This window comes from Andrena cerasifolii, chromosome 6 (assembly GCF_050908995.1).
Source record: "Andrena cerasifolii isolate SP2316 chromosome 6, iyAndCera1_principal, whole genome shotgun sequence".
Taxonomy (NCBI): Eukaryota; Metazoa; Arthropoda; class Insecta; order Hymenoptera; family Andrenidae; genus Andrena; species Andrena cerasifolii.
Window position 1 is genome coordinate 12,138,519 of NC_135123.1, and position 16,628 is coordinate 12,155,146.

The 16,628-nt window shown below is 41.1% G+C and overlaps 5 protein-coding genes and 1 long non-coding RNA gene across 10 annotated transcripts; 4 read left to right on the forward strand and 2 right to left on the reverse strand.

Annotated features, from left to right (window-relative positions):
* The first annotated feature begins 704 nt into the window (after positions 1 to 704).
* On the forward strand, positions 705 to 3,992 carry Ufl1 (UFM1 specific ligase 1). Its single transcript, XM_076813992.1, has 5 exons — positions 705 to 854; positions 1,108 to 1,685; positions 1,761 to 1,907; positions 2,018 to 3,373; positions 3,762 to 3,992. Exons 1-5 carry the CDS (start codon positions 775 to 777, stop codon positions 3,902 to 3,904), a joined length of 2,304 nt encoding a protein of 767 aa, XP_076670107.1. The 5' UTR covers positions 705 to 774; the 3' UTR covers positions 3,905 to 3,992.
* Positions 3,993 to 4,349: 357 nt separating this feature from the next.
* Positions 4,350 to 5,897, reverse strand: LOC143370471 (transmembrane protein 170A). Of its 2 annotated transcripts, none has more exons than XM_076815626.1 (4): positions 5,633 to 5,897; positions 5,204 to 5,464; positions 4,972 to 5,077; positions 4,350 to 4,761 (listed from the first exon to the last, which is right to left on the reverse strand). In XM_076815626.1, the coding sequence occupies exons 2-4, from the start codon at positions 5,295 to 5,297 to the stop codon at positions 4,566 to 4,568; spliced, it is 396 nt and encodes a 131-aa protein (XP_076671741.1). In that variant the 5' UTR covers positions 5,298 to 5,464; positions 5,633 to 5,897; the 3' UTR covers positions 4,350 to 4,565. The 2 variants fall into 2 exon arrangements, with proteins under 2 accessions (XP_076671741.1, XP_076671742.1); XM_076815627.1 differs by having other exon boundaries at positions 5,539 to 5,897.
* A 273-nt stretch (positions 5,898 to 6,170) lies between these two features.
* LOC143369608 (uncharacterized) lies at positions 6,171 to 6,873 on the forward strand. The gene is made up of 2 exons (XR_013085452.1): positions 6,171 to 6,523; positions 6,651 to 6,873. It is a non-coding gene; the product is annotated as an uncharacterized LOC143369608 (long non-coding RNA).
* A 1,420-nt stretch (positions 6,874 to 8,293) lies between these two features.
* Positions 8,294 to 14,134, forward strand: Impl2 (Ecdysone-inducible gene L2). 4 transcript variants are annotated; one of them, XM_076815302.1, is made up of 7 exons: positions 8,294 to 8,432; positions 11,612 to 11,815; positions 12,058 to 12,119; positions 12,223 to 12,307; positions 12,407 to 12,596; positions 12,868 to 13,181; positions 13,359 to 14,134. In XM_076815302.1, the coding sequence occupies exons 1-7, from the start codon at positions 8,430 to 8,432 to the stop codon at positions 13,389 to 13,391; spliced, it is 891 nt and encodes a 296-aa protein (XP_076671417.1). In that variant the 5' UTR covers positions 8,294 to 8,429; the 3' UTR covers positions 13,392 to 14,134. The 4 variants fall into 4 exon arrangements, with proteins under 4 accessions (XP_076671417.1, XP_076671419.1, XP_076671420.1 ...); XM_076815304.1 differs by lacking the exon at positions 8,294 to 8,432 and adding an exon at positions 8,960 to 9,146; XM_076815305.1 differs by lacking the exon at positions 8,294 to 8,432 and adding an exon at positions 9,904 to 10,709.
* A 101-nt stretch (positions 14,135 to 14,235) lies between these two features.
* Rpe (ribulose-phosphate 3-epimerase) lies at positions 14,236 to 15,444 on the forward strand. The gene is made up of 4 exons (XM_076815306.1): positions 14,236 to 14,610; positions 14,721 to 14,828; positions 14,902 to 15,123; positions 15,194 to 15,444. Exons 1-4 carry the CDS (start codon positions 14,374 to 14,376, stop codon positions 15,302 to 15,304), a joined length of 678 nt encoding a protein of 225 aa, XP_076671421.1. The 5' UTR covers positions 14,236 to 14,373; the 3' UTR covers positions 15,305 to 15,444.
* LOC143370326 (28S rRNA (uridine-N(3))-methyltransferase) lies at positions 14,475 to 16,616 on the reverse strand. The gene has a single exon (XM_076815300.1). It carries the CDS (start codon positions 16,614 to 16,616, stop codon positions 15,459 to 15,461), a length of 1,158 nt encoding a protein of 385 aa, XP_076671415.1. The 3' UTR covers positions 14,475 to 15,458.
* Between the last annotated feature and the right edge of the window lie 12 nt (positions 16,617 to 16,628).

Sequence of the window (16,628 nt, forward strand, 5' to 3'; positions counted from 1 at the left end):
CGCATGCGACCTTATCGATTCGTAACACTATCGCAGTACCACTAGCGGTACCAATTGAAACTATTTAGATATTTATCATGAAAATTGCTACGAAAAACGCAAATGTGAATAGATCTGGATCAACACAGGAACACAGGAATCAGGAACCAGGCCAATTTACACTGTGAACGCATCGTTATTGTCTTTTCCTTTGCTAACTTTACCGACTTCAGTTATTGTGTCATATTTGTTCTCAGAGTCACCGTTCTTAAATTTAGCGTGCGCGTCAAAGTCTCCGATGTTTCACGAAGTCGGTATTTCAGTTCGTGTAAGTTGTGACACGAACTGCCATATGATGTAAAGTCTATGGCCGGTATTCATAGGCCGATATTCATAGTCGCTACTTATTCTTAAGCAAATGTTTAAGTATTCGGCATCCTTTACTAGCTATTAGGTTAATAGAGGATGCCGCATGCTTAAGCATTTGCTTAAGAATAAGTAGCGACTATGAATACCGGCCTATGGCATATGTAAACTTTACATATTTCAGATGTGACAACTTTTAAATGCGGAGGAAGAATGCCGCCGTTTGAAAAGAACGGATGCGATCGAGAACTTGCGAGAATCGACTGCTGTTATAGCCCTCTGGTGGGTGAGCTCCAAATGCATGACCACAGTCGCAATTCAAGTTATCTTATCTTAACCATCTTAACCATTCCAAACAGTGTTGAACAGTGTCAAGTGTGGTCAAGTGTTTCTGCCGTACAATCTGGTGGCGAAAGTGTAAATTTTAAAATGACCACTGTAGACTGGGATGAAGTTAAAAGATTGGCCGCCGATTTTCAGAAAGCCCAACTAAGCTCCACGTTACAAAAGTACGATTTGTTTCTCTGAAAGATACATATCTAATTTCTTGGTAATTCTATATCTCCAATGACATTTATTATGAATGAATTTCAGACAGCTGTAGAATGAAATTGCAATATTTCTGAGAAGAAAGAAATTCAAATTAGCTAATATGCATAATACTTCAATCGACTTAGCATTTTTGCGCAATAATTGCTAGCATATTTACTATAATAAACTGTTGTAATATAATTTCTATAACCTCTGCTTCTAATAAAATAGGTTGTCGGAACGAAATTGTGTGGAAATTATAACGAAATTAATAGAAAGCAAACTATTAGATGTAATATTTACCAATGACGGTAAAGAGTACATTACGCCTCAGCATCTGGGAAAAGAGATCAAAGATGAATTGTACATTCACGGTGGAAGAATCAGTTTGGTCGATTTGGCGCAGGTCCTTAACGTCAATCTGTCTCAAGTATCTAAGGTGGCGGCTGAGATAGAGAAGCATAGCAAAGGGCTTAAAATAATACTCGGACAGCTCATCGACAAAACTTATATGAATAAAATCGCCGAAGAAATCAATGACCAACTAATGCAGCATGGTAGCATCAATGTCGCAGAGTTAATGGTACATTATAATCTGCCAGCTGAGTTCTTGCAATCACTTATCGAAAAGGAGTTAGGAAAGACGATACTTGGTAAACAAGACACGCAAAATTTTAGGATCTTTTATACGGAAAGCTTCATAGCTAGAAATAGAGCTAAAGTAAGGGGAGCCTTGTCTGCTATCACAAAGCCGACATCATTGTCCGCTGTTTTAGGGCAATGCGCAGTGTCAGAAAGAATATTTTTTTGTGAGTGAACGATACAAATTAATTACAAATTTCTGTCGTTCTAGACTTTAATACATATGCGTTTATAACTTGCAGCGGTTCTAGATAGTTTGCAAGAAATGAAAGAAGTTCCTGGTGTCGTGGCGGGGAAACAGGGAACAAATAGTCTCTATGTACCTACTATATATTCTAAAAGTCAGAATGAGTGGGTTGAAAATTTTTACAAGCAGAATGGTTATTTGGGTATGTATTATATCTGGCTATAAAATAATGTCAGGAGCGCAACGATGACAAAATTTAAAATGGAAATGTATTACTTATATATGACTTTTATGTGTGCTTTATGTTATCAGAATACGATGCGCTCACTCGTCTTGGCATATCAGATCCACCAAACTTTGTGAAGCGTCATTTCCCAAATGAAAATATAGTCTTTCTAGACTCCGTGGCCGTAGGCACAACTATCACTGATCAGCTAGATGCTAATATCGAGGAGGCTATTGCAACTAGGTCTATCGTTGACATAAGCCCTTTCCTGCCGTCCGTATTCTCTGACAAAGACATGGAAATGCTTCTGAAAGCGGTAGAGAAGAAGTTGCACAACAATACACACGTATTCGCGAACACTGTAGTGATGTCCGTTGGATTTTTGCAATCCTTGTCCAAGTCGTTCGAGGCAATGGCAGAGACCAAAGCCAGAGAGGCGGTGGCTAGTGGACAATGGTTTCAAATTATAGGCGAGAGCAGAATTAAATCCAAGTCGGCGGATGTAACGCTCGAAATTAAAGGTAGTAAGAAAGAAGAGCGGCGAAAAAAAGCCGCGACTGGTAAATCGGGTGGCGGTGCCCAAGGACGAGAGACAAAAACGAAGTCTACTAAAAGGAAGTACCTGCAGGGAAGAAATCGAGATAACGATTCTGACGATGAGAATCCAAGAGCCACGTCAGAGAAAATGGAACTTAAGCTCGTGTCTTTAGATGATATAAAGGACGAGATCATTAAGGATGATAATTTGGCAGTAGTTGACGGTTTGGCAGAGGAATTGGCGTTATATTTGCAGCCGGAAATAAACAGTTACGCGTTGTCCATTGTAAATCAGTTAGCGCAGAGTAATAAAACTACTAATTTAAGCGAAGTTGAAGAGCGTCTTAATATGTTCATAACAAATATCAAGATATTCGACAAAGGCATTAAACACATGGACAAAGCGGATCAACCTGTTTTAACGAAATACTTACTAAAATCTCTCTGCACTGATTTTGTAACAGAGTTATTTAAGTTAGCTGCGCAGCAAAACATACTGCAAGTCCCTACCAATATGACCACTGAAACAAGACAGAAGATGTTACACGATTTTCCAGAAGATATTACAGAGCCATTAAATAACGCGCATAAATCTCTTACTGGAAATTCAATAGATGATTTCCTGACCAGCGCAGAGGCAGCAATGACAGCTTGTTGTTTGGTCTTAAAAAAATATGACAAAAAGAAGGAGAAACCATTCGTTTCAGGCCACAGAGAAGCTTTGTTGGAAGAGCTTAATGCGACACAAGATCCTGCATTGGCATTGCATCTAGTTGCGAGTATATTATTTATTGCAGCAACACAGAGTGTCCTATATATGTCTGGAAGACACGTGTCTACAGTTCTTTCGTTTCTTCAACCTCATTTACAACCTTCTACAGTGGCAGTACTGTCCAAATATCATGGTATGAAGTACTTAATAACTTTAATGCTTTATAAACTAATACAATGTTTATGACATAAGTCAGGGTTGACTGACTGGTGGCTTGCGAGCCACCGGGGGCACCTCCGCCTTGCTGCCACGCTGAACGGCCCCCTCCATACATCCCAGACTCTGACGATCGCAGTCAAATAGAGAAGGAAAGAAGGGGGAATCGACTGCGGTCGTCAGAGTCTGATCGGTATAGAGGGGGGCCGTTCAGCGTGGCAGCAAGGCGGAGCTGCCCCTGGTGGCTCGCGAGCCACTAGTTAGTCAACCCTGATATAAGTATATAGTAGCCTCTCGCTATAAAGTTCGTTTGCCTTCTTACGTTGTAAACTTGTTGCTGTACCGAACCATTATTTGTGTTACAGATATCGTATTGAAGAGTTTAACATCTTCGGATGAAGCTGAAAAACTCGAGATTAACAAGGAATTGGAAGCTGGATTGGCAAAAATTAAGAATTTTGCAAATGACTTTAAACAGCAATTGAAAACTGACAAATCGCAAGATTGAACGTATTTGTAGATAAATATTACTCCTTTGTATAAAAATGTACTGAAGAAATTTATACTATATTTTACAATAAACTGCATTAAAAACTGCTACTACTTTATGTGCGATAACTTAGAATAAGAAACTGCATTCGAACTTTAAATACTATATATTCTACATCAGGGTTGACTAACTGGTGGCTTGCGAGCCACCAGGGGCACCTCCGCCTTGCTGCCACGCTGAACGGCCCCCCTCCATACCGACCAAACTCTGACGATCGCAGTCGATTCCTCCTTTCCTTCTCTTTTTAACTGCGATCGTCAGAGTCTGGGAGGTATGGAGGGGGCCGTTCAGCGTGGCAGCAAAGCGGAGGTGCCCCCGATGGCTCGCGAGCCACTAGTTAGTCAACCCTGTTCTACATTAATAACAAATATTTTATTTTTCTGATCGATTTAAAAATCTCGTAATATGTGTCATTTTAATTCTAATTCTCATTACATTTGTGCAATATTATACATTCATATATGTACAAATTTTCTTATACCGTATTATCTACCAGTAATACTGGGTACTATATAGTGGAATAGTATTCGCTTGATTTTTGAAAATGCTCACCATACATCTCACACACATCCTTCGCTAACAACATGCCTCGTACACAGTTCACTTGCAAATTCTTGCATTATAAGGTTGCTAAAATTCTTGTAAATCCAACACATCCTGCTACGACAGTCTGCCCGATACCCCAGAACAATGCATACAGTGGTGGCAGTGGATAACGCGATGCTCTATATACAAAAGCAACAGCAGCGGAGCTAAGTACTCCTGATGTTAGCGGTAATAATACACCCATTATTATTATCAGCAATGGGAAGAATCTTTAAATGAAAAATTACTCAATTATTTTACGTTCTAAAAAGATATACATAAAAGGAAATTCTAATTCTAATCTTTTGTCGTATATATTTGACCTATCTCATCAAATTTTTTAATTATATTCTTCCTTCTATGCTATTGATATTTCTATCATTTTAGAGCACCAAACTTATTTTTTCTTTACAATGATAGTAGAATAAACTTTTACATACTTTCCATATTTGTGCTGTCTTAATGTGGCAAAACAAATCGCACCAGCTATGGTGTGAACAAAAATGGACGAAAATAGAGCCCATAAAAATATTTGATACCACATTTCTGCAACAATTAGACAGAAGGCAATGCTGTAATCATTCTAACAAATTTATAATATTGAATATACTGTGATAATTGTATCGATTGCGTAATACATAGACGTGATTATTTGAATAAATATCTACATACCGGCGAATGAAGTTAAAGGTGTATAAAACACATTGCCTGTATTTCTTACGTTAACTGGTGGTCGCAAAACAGAAATATCTGTCTGCGCCTCCATAATAAATGTTTCACAAATATTTTACACTATTGCTTCTGCTTTAATATTTTTTCGTCGACACTCATATTGCGTCAGGAATGCTTTATTGTGCTTGCAACTATAAATACGACTGTGGACATTTCCACAGAAGATAGAATTTTATACACAGCGGCAACGGGCAACAAAATCTAAAAGGAAAGAAGATATCGCCTATCAACGCACTTTTAAATCCTTCGTCACTGTGGCATATTTAAATATGCACCTAAGACGGTTTATTTCATACTTCGGGGTGCGTTACAGCTGTTTCATAATAAGAAACGCTGATTATTAAAGAGCATACACAAACTCAAACTTACATTTCCATTCTAAATTTTTTATGTTATGTACGTCAGAGCGGTTTATAAATATCCATCTAGGCAGGTGCCACTTAAGTATCTAACATGGAACCTCTATGCATGTCTAACATTATCTTATAAGCCTATTAAACATTTTTAAAAATTGCAAACATAATAACAATTTGAACTAATCACTTCTTAGAAAGTCAACGCAGAATGTGCGTATTACTGAGCCTAACGCGCTCTTACAAAGCTATTCGAAACTACTCAACCAATTCCATAGATTAACGACAATTAAGATTGGCGACTCTGTAGACACTACGCTTAAAGCTGCAGCTTGTTGGTAAACATTCGCCACGTATATTTTACATATCACAATGTCGGAATAATAGTTGTAGCGAATTCGGCAACTCGCACTGACTCTGCACTGGTGCCAAAAAATGACTTGGATTGGTTGTTTCTGATAGAAACGAAGATAGCTCTATAAGAATCAACTAATCCAAGTCATTTTTTGGCACCAGTGCAGAATCAGTGCGAGTTACCGAATTCGCTATTACATAATAGGATAATTGTGCTCATTAAATTTGTCTTATTATTTACTGTGACTACAATGACACGATTATAAATATCTTTAAGGCTGGTTTGCACAGAACTTTCTGGCCTTGAGTTCTTAAATATTTTACAGTCTAGTTCACTAGGGAATTTAAGACTGTACCGAGTAATATGCAAGTGACAGTTGACAGCGTCGTGCTAAAAAAAAGCACAAGTAGGAAAATTCGTATTATAAAAATAATTAGAAAATAATCATTGGCCATGGCTAATCATTCGGCATCGTCGACTTCATCCTTTTACGAACCTTCTTTCAAATATCAAGAACAAAATACTATGCTACTTTATCAAAGTGCAAGAATGGTTAGAGGTTATGTTTACGCACTAAGGTTCTCTATATATATAGGACACATTTAGTAGCAGTTATTTTTGCCATCAACTAAATTTTTGGATACGTAAAATCTTGTGATAGACTCTTTTTCATTTGCAGACCTTGCAGGACGTGGTAAAAGGCATACAAGACGTTGATAAAAATTTAAAAAATTTGGATGGTGATATTGTTACTATGGTTAAATTGATAAACGCTATTGAAACGACTGAAGCGATGTCAACTTCGGATGGCAAATAATATATACTAATGTTATAAAATTTAAAAATATTATATCTTGTACTTTTCATATGTAAATAAAGTTTTTACACATTTTCAACACGAATCATAGGGTCCTATATCTTACCTTACACCTGGAGATTTTAAATCCGATTGTAGTTCCTATTTGCAATGTATTACAGTTTTTATGAGCATCAATTTTTTTTAAACAGCGTAGAAAATAGATTGAGAGCAGCCCACTTTCCTTCAATCATCCTCAACGATGAAATACCGACTGATTGTAATAAATTCGTGATTACAGATTATCACAGCGGGTAATCAAATTGACCGAGCATAAACTAAATAATAATGGATGAAAACACAACTTGATACTCGATTCAGCGTAACGAGACACGATAGATTTGAAAGAAATGCTCTTCGAAAGTACTACCCACTGGTAAAGTACTAGAAACTCTTTTCAATCAAATATTAGAATTCACGCTTCCCGAATGTTCATTTCTGTTCAAAATAATTTCCCTCGCGTAAAATTTACAAAAATAACTAACTAGTTTTAAAGATCGAAGCATCTATTTTTAATAAACCGAAACTGATTTGCCTAACGATTGAGCGTTTATTAACTAAAACTAATGAAAATACTTATCTATTACGATCTATCTATTTCCAAAAATAATCGTTTCTATGAAAAAAATCAGAATCAGGGTGCCAGTACATCACAGCAATAACTTTTCCGCATTAATCTAAAAACGCCACGAAGACTCGATGATTTCGATATTATGAAAACCATATCCCAACATTCTTCGCTAAAATTGTGTTAATTATCAAACTACCTGCCGCAATAAAAGTCCCACACCAAAGGAACATACGCTCAACAAAAGCGCTTTCAACGAAGCAAGAGATGGAGCAAACTATACAAGTGAATAATAAATATTTCGAACGCACGATGCTACAGGAAACGTCGCTCATTGTTGTTAATTAGCCCGATGTTAAATATTTTATCCATTTAAGCAGGTGAATTCTATGACACCGCGGACAACTTATCGAAGAGCTCGCGTCTTTCTCGCCAGATCTGGCCACGATAAGCCATCGACTTCCCCCTCATAGTCGAGGAAAATTAATTTGCTAGGGTGTTGATCGAATTGACTGGCTATCGGGCAATTACTTGTCGCTGGCTGTCGGTGGGCTCAGGCGGCACGAAAACAACCCTAACGAGGCAGCCCTTACGGAAGTTTCGGCTGCCCGGACGCCCGCAGATCTGAACACGCCGATGATCCTCGTCGGGGGGGTAATTGCGAGCATCTCCTTCCTGGTACGATTAGTTCCAATAAAGGTAATGATCGCGGCCAGTCCTTTGGAAGTGGAAATCGATGGCCCATAGGCGAGGGTGGAAGTAAATTGGGTACGACTATTACGTGTGCACAAACAGCCGCGCGTATAACGAATTCAATTGTTTGGCTTGTTTTTTATTTGCCCTACTCCTCGCTATGCCGTCCAATCGGGGATGAGCGAGGGCGCCCATCTCTACATTCGAAATATATAAACGTGTCAATAACTGTCCCTCGGCGCTCAGTCAGTATTTTTATTCGCCGCTGCCAAACTGACGATTAAATAGTGAGCGACACTCCCTGCCTTCGTTTCCACGCCGGAGAGAAAGTCTGATCGGAAATGGTAAGTCACGACCGGCGCGTAGGCGATCCCCGCAAGCTTTTCCCAGCCGTCCAACAATTTTCCTCTCTCTCTCTCTCTCTCTCTCGCGATATCTGATGTCATAAGCGGCGGGCGAATAATCAGAAACGAACGTCTGCCAATTCTCTGGCTTGACAGCCGGTCGCTGGTAATAGTGACTTTTTTTTCTCTCTTTGCTAACAATAGATTCCTCGCGAGTGCTCCTTTTCGATATGCGTCCCCGCCCCTCTCTCACCCGCCCCCGTCCCGTCCCGAGGAAAGCAGGAGATTCTTCTTTCTCGTGGTTCGGAATGATCGATAATTTTGTCCGTAAAGATAGGCGAGAGTTTACCCACGGCAATAATGTAGGAAAGGAGCAGTGAAATTCCAAACGTGTTTCCGATCCTTTCGTGTTTTTCTTATGACACTGCATATATCCTTATCGCGTTTTATGGTTTGCCTGATACCATCTCTAGATTAAGATACGTTAAAGGGCTCTGTGGAAAGAGGGCGCAAGATCATAGGGAAGATGCGAAGATTGTATAAGAAGTTGCATCATTCGGTTCGAAACCTCCTCCCGTGATGTGCGCTCCTAGAAAGCATCTCCGGCGCGAGTATCTTTATCGAAAGTTATATCTTAGAGCGGTACCAGGATTAATATTTTTGCGCGCTTTATCTACGTGTGACAACTATCCGTCGTGATTCCACAGTGCAAAGGTAAGGGGAACACAATTTCTTACCGGAGAATAATACAAATTGCTCGTTCGCGCGATTCCGGAGCGCGCTACGCCACGTGTAATACGATTTTATTAAAAAGTTAGATATAAACTAGGCAACGACGCGAGCAAATATCTCGTAGAAAGCAGTGCTGGCAGCTAGAAAAATGCTGCAAAGCCAATGGCGAGGAAATATTCCATTTTTTTTCTTTTTTTAATTTTATTCGAGAGCTTCGGAAGAACATAGTTCACGGAGTGCTGCATTCTATTTTTAGTGGACACATTGTATTTTCACCAGAAAGTTGCAATATTTTTCTCAACCTTTTCACTCCGTTTTATGCCGAGCTACACACCGCACCGTTTCATTCGCCTTTAATTCTATTCGGAGCGGGGATTAGAGGATTTGGAAGTTTTAAAATATCGGACCGTTAGAAGATTTACGCGAGCTTCGACGCGCGATGCAAATGTTTTGCTTACGGTTCTACTTTCAGTCATGTGATCACGCCGACACGAGACTAATCCGTTCGTAATTACACTAATACAGCATGTAACATCTGAATTCCAGAATCTCGGAAACATCATAGCTTTCTCGCAATATTGCCATCGTATAATTTTACACGCGAACGAAAGGAGAGCCGCGATTGTCCAAAAATAAAATGTTCGCGGCAGGTTCAATGAGTGGTATTTTCCCATGCTTTTGCACAACGAGAAAGAGGAAGGAGGAGAAAAATGGCCAAGTGTCTTGGCGCGGCAGGCATCAACCGTTAAACATTATTCCTTGCTACGACAGACTCGGATAACGTTGCCCGACGCCGGGCGTTTCTGTCACGTCGCTTTTTCATTTATATAATAACCGCGATCACGCCCGCTTGCACAACCGGCTACAGATACGTTAAGAAAACTATCCTTCCCGTAATTGGTGAAGTGGCAAGGCATTTCGCTGGGCACCCATCGAAGCAAATCGAGAGGCCCCGTCCGCTCCATTAGTAGGAGATAAGCTCTCCAATATCTCGGAAATTTAAGCCACTTTTAACTCTCTCCACACCGCGTCCCGGCTCGCTGCATGCGTATTTTCAGCAAAAAAATGACACACGCATACACAACCGCGTCCTCTCTCGGTATCGTCGCTCGATTCTCCCCTATATTTTTTTGCAACACATGTGTTTCATTAACGCTCCGGCGAATTCGTTTCCAAACATCTTGCCTCGTTAACAGCCGAGTTACTTAATCTCCGTTAAGCCGCACGCGTGACCTTCCTTCCTCCCGGAATCCGTGAGTAAAAAGGGGAGAAGACGACGGTACCGGCTGCCGAAGATAAAACGGGTGTCGGAGGCGTTAAAATTCGCTCGCGGTGCTGGCCAATGCGACGCGGCCCGAGAAAACTCCGCGGAAATGGGGTATTAATCGGCGACGTGCATTACCAGCGTACAGATCGGACGACCGAGGGACGGGTGATCGCGCGGCACCGAGCATAATAGCGAAAGCGTACGGCACTCGAAGACGAGATTCCTCGCGCGTCCGACTGTCCACACGGGAGTCACCGTCGCAAGGATGCGGTGAGAAGGTATCGGGGCAGACAGGCCTTTTGGAAGGCGATTAAATTACGGCCGACAAGTGAAAAAAATCTATCTAATTTGGTGATTTCGATGCCCACTCTAACGGCAAGCCATGTGATCGATGCACATCTGCCAGCGGCTTAACGTGGAACGCGATGCGGTACCTCCCGAGCGGTTACGACACGCCGAATTTTGTTCCCGTTTAGGGACCCCGGGTCCGTGTAACGCAGCGGCATTCCTCTATTTCGAAATCACCGTATCCCCCCGCGTGGATTTTCGACGACGGCTGGGGCGAGATCCTTCCTGAGAAAGCTTGGGCATTCCGAGCGGCACCGAGCGAATGCCCAGTGACGCGGGTCAAGCCGAAGAAAGTGTGTTAAATCACGGAGCCGGGACGGAGCAATAACAACCCCGGATTATCGTAATATTATTGTCGTATTATCGGCGAAATTGTGAGGCGAAATTATATCGTATTACGCTGCACGATAAGGGAGGCGACGCGGCCCGAATGAGGAACGGAATGCAAGTTTGCTTGTTATTAACTGCAGATATTTACTTATCGCCGCGTTCTCAAGAGTTTAATTTCATTGTTGCCAATTGTGTTTATTCGTATCCCCGAAGAAGGTCGAATGAATCAATTTTATAAATCCTGCGCACCTAACCCGGCAGTTAAAACCGCATTGTTATATTCAATCGGTCCAATTTCTGCGAAAAGAACGTGACACGCTTGCTGTTCCTCGGCATCGTTCTCTGATTTAATCATTGCACAACGTCCTTTCACAGTCATTCCGAGTATCATCGAGTCGGGTTCCTTTATTTAATAATACCGATTACATAATCGCGGTACGTTAAATAATGTCGCCGAAATTGATGCCCGTCCTCTTATTGCCAATCGAACGTCTGCTTGCAGATGCAATCGTACTCGACGCTCCTAAATCTCGTTTGCATCGTCACCATATCGTGCACGGTTTCCGGACACCCCTTCACGTTCCTGCCACGATATGCCGTCGAGCGAGCTGCTGAACGTAGGAGTATAGGCAGACAAGTAGTAGAGCACAGCTCTAATTTCCTGGCACCGTTGACGGAATACAGAGGACGACCTGCCGACGCTAAGGTAACGTGCAAGCTTTTACCACCGCATAGCGCGCACCTTAATTGATTCTTAATGGAGCTCGTCGAAAGAGGTAGAGTTTCTAACGATTAGTCAGTGGATACATCATTAGTGAAATATTCATTCCCTCGGATATTCTGAGTTAACCTTTGTACACTCTTTCAGAAATTAGCTCCCCACCTGTATCCACGGTCTTCGACATTAACAATGATTCTTAACACAGACTGTACCTTTGAAATTTTCAGCCCGTGGAACCGTGGACACAAATCACTCAGAACCCCGTGAACGGCATCGAGGCGACCGTCGGGTAAATATCGCATGCCAGAGCGAAATATTAAGAGAAATATACAAAGGAAAATACATGAAACGGTAGAAATATATCGAATCCCATATTCTTCTCTATGTTACAGGAGCCGGGTAGAATTGGAATGCAAAGCTAGCGGTAGCCCGCCACCGGAGATTCTTTGGTCCCAAGGAAGCGGTAGCATCGAAGAGGTGAGGTATCACGATCCAACGTCAATCGGATTGTACTACTGTCGAAAAGCTGAGGGAAACGTGGAAGATTCTAATTTTTAATACCGGTGTTGTTCGCAGCTCGTTGAAGACGTTCAAGAGAAGACGCAGTCTTGGTACGATCCATCCGACGAGTGGAAAGGAGTGGCCAGAATTAATTCTAAGCTCGTGATAGAATGCATTACTCCGGATGATGCTGGATTGATCTACTGCGTGTCGGTTTCGGCGAAAGAGGTGAAGGTATCCACTCCTACAGTGCTGCTGGTTAACAGTAAGTGGAATACAATTAACAATTAACTCGTCGACATTATCAATCGTCCCAATCTGCATTGGCATAATTAAATTTCCCGTGACAAATTTCTCTTCCTCGTGACATGCTCGCCTCGTGCTCATCGCCGAGGTTCATTTCTAATAAAGGGTCGACTGTTCGTCGCGATTTTGGGAATGTCGTAGCCGATGAACCTCGACACCATGACCCGCGGCGTTGTGATTCCTCCTTCTCTGAAACGTTACGGATGCTTCTTGAAAATCGTTTATTGCAGATAAGAATGGTAACAGCAACTGCAGCTCCGAAAGCGATCCAACTATTACCGACTACTCTCCTACCCGAGTAGCTAACATTGGAACCACCGTTGTGATCCCGTGCAGGGCGAGCGGCAAACCAACGCCAGAAATCTCCTGGGTGGACAACTTCAACGTGCCCATAAGCCTGTCAACGAATCTACGGCACAAAGTGTTAGATAACGGTGATCTGCTGATAGACGCGCTCTTATGGGAAGACATGGGCGGCTACATTTGCCGGGCCAAGTCTGGAAAACGCCAACAAACCGTCAGCACGTTCCTCTATCCCTTGCGCGTACGTTTCTGCATTATTGCTTCAACTTTCCCTGTTACTTCTAATCGGAGAAATTTTCTAACGACCATAGCTGAAGGTCCCTCGACTAGAGAAAATTAAATTCCGATTGCTGCTTCTACGTTCTAAATAACGATGAGAATTGGCTTGAAAATTCTCACGAACATTCTGTTTTTACAGCCCGAAACGGATGTTGATCGAACGGTTAACTGAAGAATCATTAACGGACGAGCCTCAATTACTTCGATGGATCGCTCTTTTATTCTGCGATGTGCGAGAGAATCTTTTTGCGCTATGTTTCAGTGTTCGTCAACGACAAATGGTATTGTTTTTAGTGTAAACGCTGCGTATAATTCTATGATATTATAGAATAATTCTATATCATAGAATTATACCCTATTACAATTCTGTGTAATAGAATTTATATATTTAGTACTGTCAGCTCGGCCGTCCGTTCGAGAATTAGTAACGCTTTATTTAGCTACTAACGCGATACAGCCATAGTCTTACTTAAAAACTTTCTAAATGATTGTAACGTGCCAAAGAATTTTGTATTTGATTTTATGACCGATTGTAGTTGGAACAGCGAAATCAGGCTATTTCGATATTTAATTATTACGTATTACTTAATGCCACTCGAACGAGGTTTTTATAGTTTTAACTAATTATTTATTTATTATACGTGTACAGTGGAAGCCGACCATGTAGGCAGATACGATGAGAAATGCGTCGTTTAATGTTAAGACTAGTTGCATAAATCACCAAATGAAAAGGAAACATGTCGTTCTTATGGCTTCGACTATTATTTCGCTTATTATTCACTAGTATTAATTATCATTAGTTACATATTTTTTTCAGTATCTTGGTCTGACATTTATCTAAGACTATTATAATGTAGTGTCTATTATGAAATGCTATATTTTTGTGTATAAATAAATGTATTTCTTTTCGTACAACGTTTATACATTATATCCCTCCGCCGAATCTTTTCACCATTTAATTTTCGAACGAATAAGTCTTAAACATATAGCAGTGTCTAAAATTCGTTATTTTCACCACTACAGTTTCTAACGAATTCAGCGATCTAATGCGCATCTGACCTTGCAAGTTGCAAGCAAGATCGTTTGGACGCTCGATAACGCCTTATCACTTCTGCTGGAAACACGTGTTGCGTGCTCGAAATTACCTATCGAAAATGGCAAATAAGTTAACAGCAAAAATTGGGCCGTCGATTTTGAACGCCGATTTGGCGCAGCTTTCAGAAGAATCGCAACGATTAATTGACAACGGTGCCGATTATTTGCATTTAGATGTTATGGATGGGCACTTCGTACCTAACCTCACTTTTGGCCACCCATTAGTAAAATGCCTGCGAAGTAAAGTAAAGGATGCCTTCTTGGAAACGCACATGATGGTTTCTAATCCAAAACGGGTATGTCTAATTCAATTACTTAATTACCGCTATTATATCCCTTACTTCAATTTTAATTGAAAATGTCTTCATTTCTTCAAGAAAGCAAGTGTATTTTCTTCTCATTTCAGTGGATAGAACCTATGGCTGATGCTGGCGTCGACCAATATACATTTCATGTTGAGCCAGTAACAGACGTTCCACTTGTTTGCAGAAAAGTAAGAGAAGCAGGGATGAAGGTATGTAATTTATATAAGTCCCCTAAGATTCCACTACCAAAGACTATCTAACTCGAGTTGTGTTTAACGAAAGATTGGAGTAGCACTTAAGCCTGGAACACCAGTGGACGTGGTTGTGGATTATATAGACTTAGCAGACATGGTGTTAATTATGACTGTAGAACCAGGTTTTGGGGGACAGAAGTTCATGGAACCAATGATGGAGAAAGTAGCATGGCTAAGAAAGAATTACCCTACGCTGGATATAGAAGTGGATGGTGGAGTTGGACCAGCTACTATCGACGCGTGCGCAAAAGTATGCGTTTTAATTAATTGTTACAACAGGCTATTAAAGAATATACTACAAATAACGCATATGTTTCTAGGCTGGCGCAAACATGATTGTCTCCGGAACAGCAGTCATAGGTTCCTCTGACCAAGGAAAAGTCATGAGAACTTTAAGAGATGCAGTAAACTGCGCATTACAACGTAGCTGAGATTAGAAGGAGAAATGATTTTCGTAAAATATCAAACTGATATGTTGTATATATATATTACTATTTTTGGGGAATTTTTTATAACTTTGTATATCATACTTTGAAGAAACAAAAAGGAAATAAATGAGCAGAATTTCTTAGTTTGTCTATTTCTTTACTTACAGTCGTTAGCGTTGCTCTCTACAAAACTGTTAAACTGAGGATTCTGCAATGGAGGAATTTTGGGATTCAATTTCGTTCTTAATTCTGCTAAAGTGATCAAAATCGCTTCTTCGGTCCTGATAGTTCTCGATCCCTGTTGAGGGCAAGTATTCAAATACTTATGAAACACGATAGATGGATCGTCCACATCCAAATTAGGATCGACATCCACCGCAGCCTCCAGACCAGACAATCCACCAAATATTATTAAAGCATGGTGGCATTCCATGCTTCTTGGTTTTATTTCATCGACGGGTATTCCTTTATCCGAAGTTCCAATTGTCAAATCGTAACCATCTTTATAAGGGCATTGCGTCAACGCTTCTGTAAGACTATCAGCCAATCTCACCGTGTATCCCCAATACACCCCAGTTTCCGATCTAGGGACATCGGGAGGCACGATGTAACCTTTCAGCTTCTTCGGATTCGGTTGACCCTCTGGTATTTTGACAGTAACCCTCAGTCCAGCGGTCAATACTTTGTCCACATGGACATCGTTTAATAACCCCACATTAACATGAGAACCTCTACCAGCTTTAACTGCCTTGGTTGTAACTATTCCTTCTCGAAACAAAGATACGTCTTGTTGGCGCAAGTGGTGTGGAGAGTCTAAAGGATTCAGCACTCCCGCATATTGTAAGTCGTTATGAATCGGGAAGAAATGTTTCCGTAAATACTGCGGGCACTCGAGGTACTGCAATATTCTAGCTAATTGGAGGCATCCGATTCTTCTTTCGCCGAATACTTCGTCCCTCCTCACTTTCTTCTTCTCACTCTCGGTTACTTCCCCCTTGTCGTCGAAAACAACAATTTCATCAACTCTGTAAACACACGCCGCACGTGCTATCTGTCCCGCCAAATACGTTCGTAATTCCGGAGACTGTGCATTGTCCAAAATCGAGCCAGGAACTGCAATGCTCACGGTCGAGATATCCCTTTTCTCGAAATGCTGCTCTTCGACAGTTTTCGCCGCTTCTTTCTCTAATTCTTTCCGAGCTTCGTCTTTCTTGAACTTCTTTGCTAACCTCTCTTCCTGCCATTTCTTTCGCTGCTCTTTGTGTAAACGGTTGGTTTCTTTCCAACTCTTCGTCGCAGGAATTACTGCCGACATGCTTCTTTAATA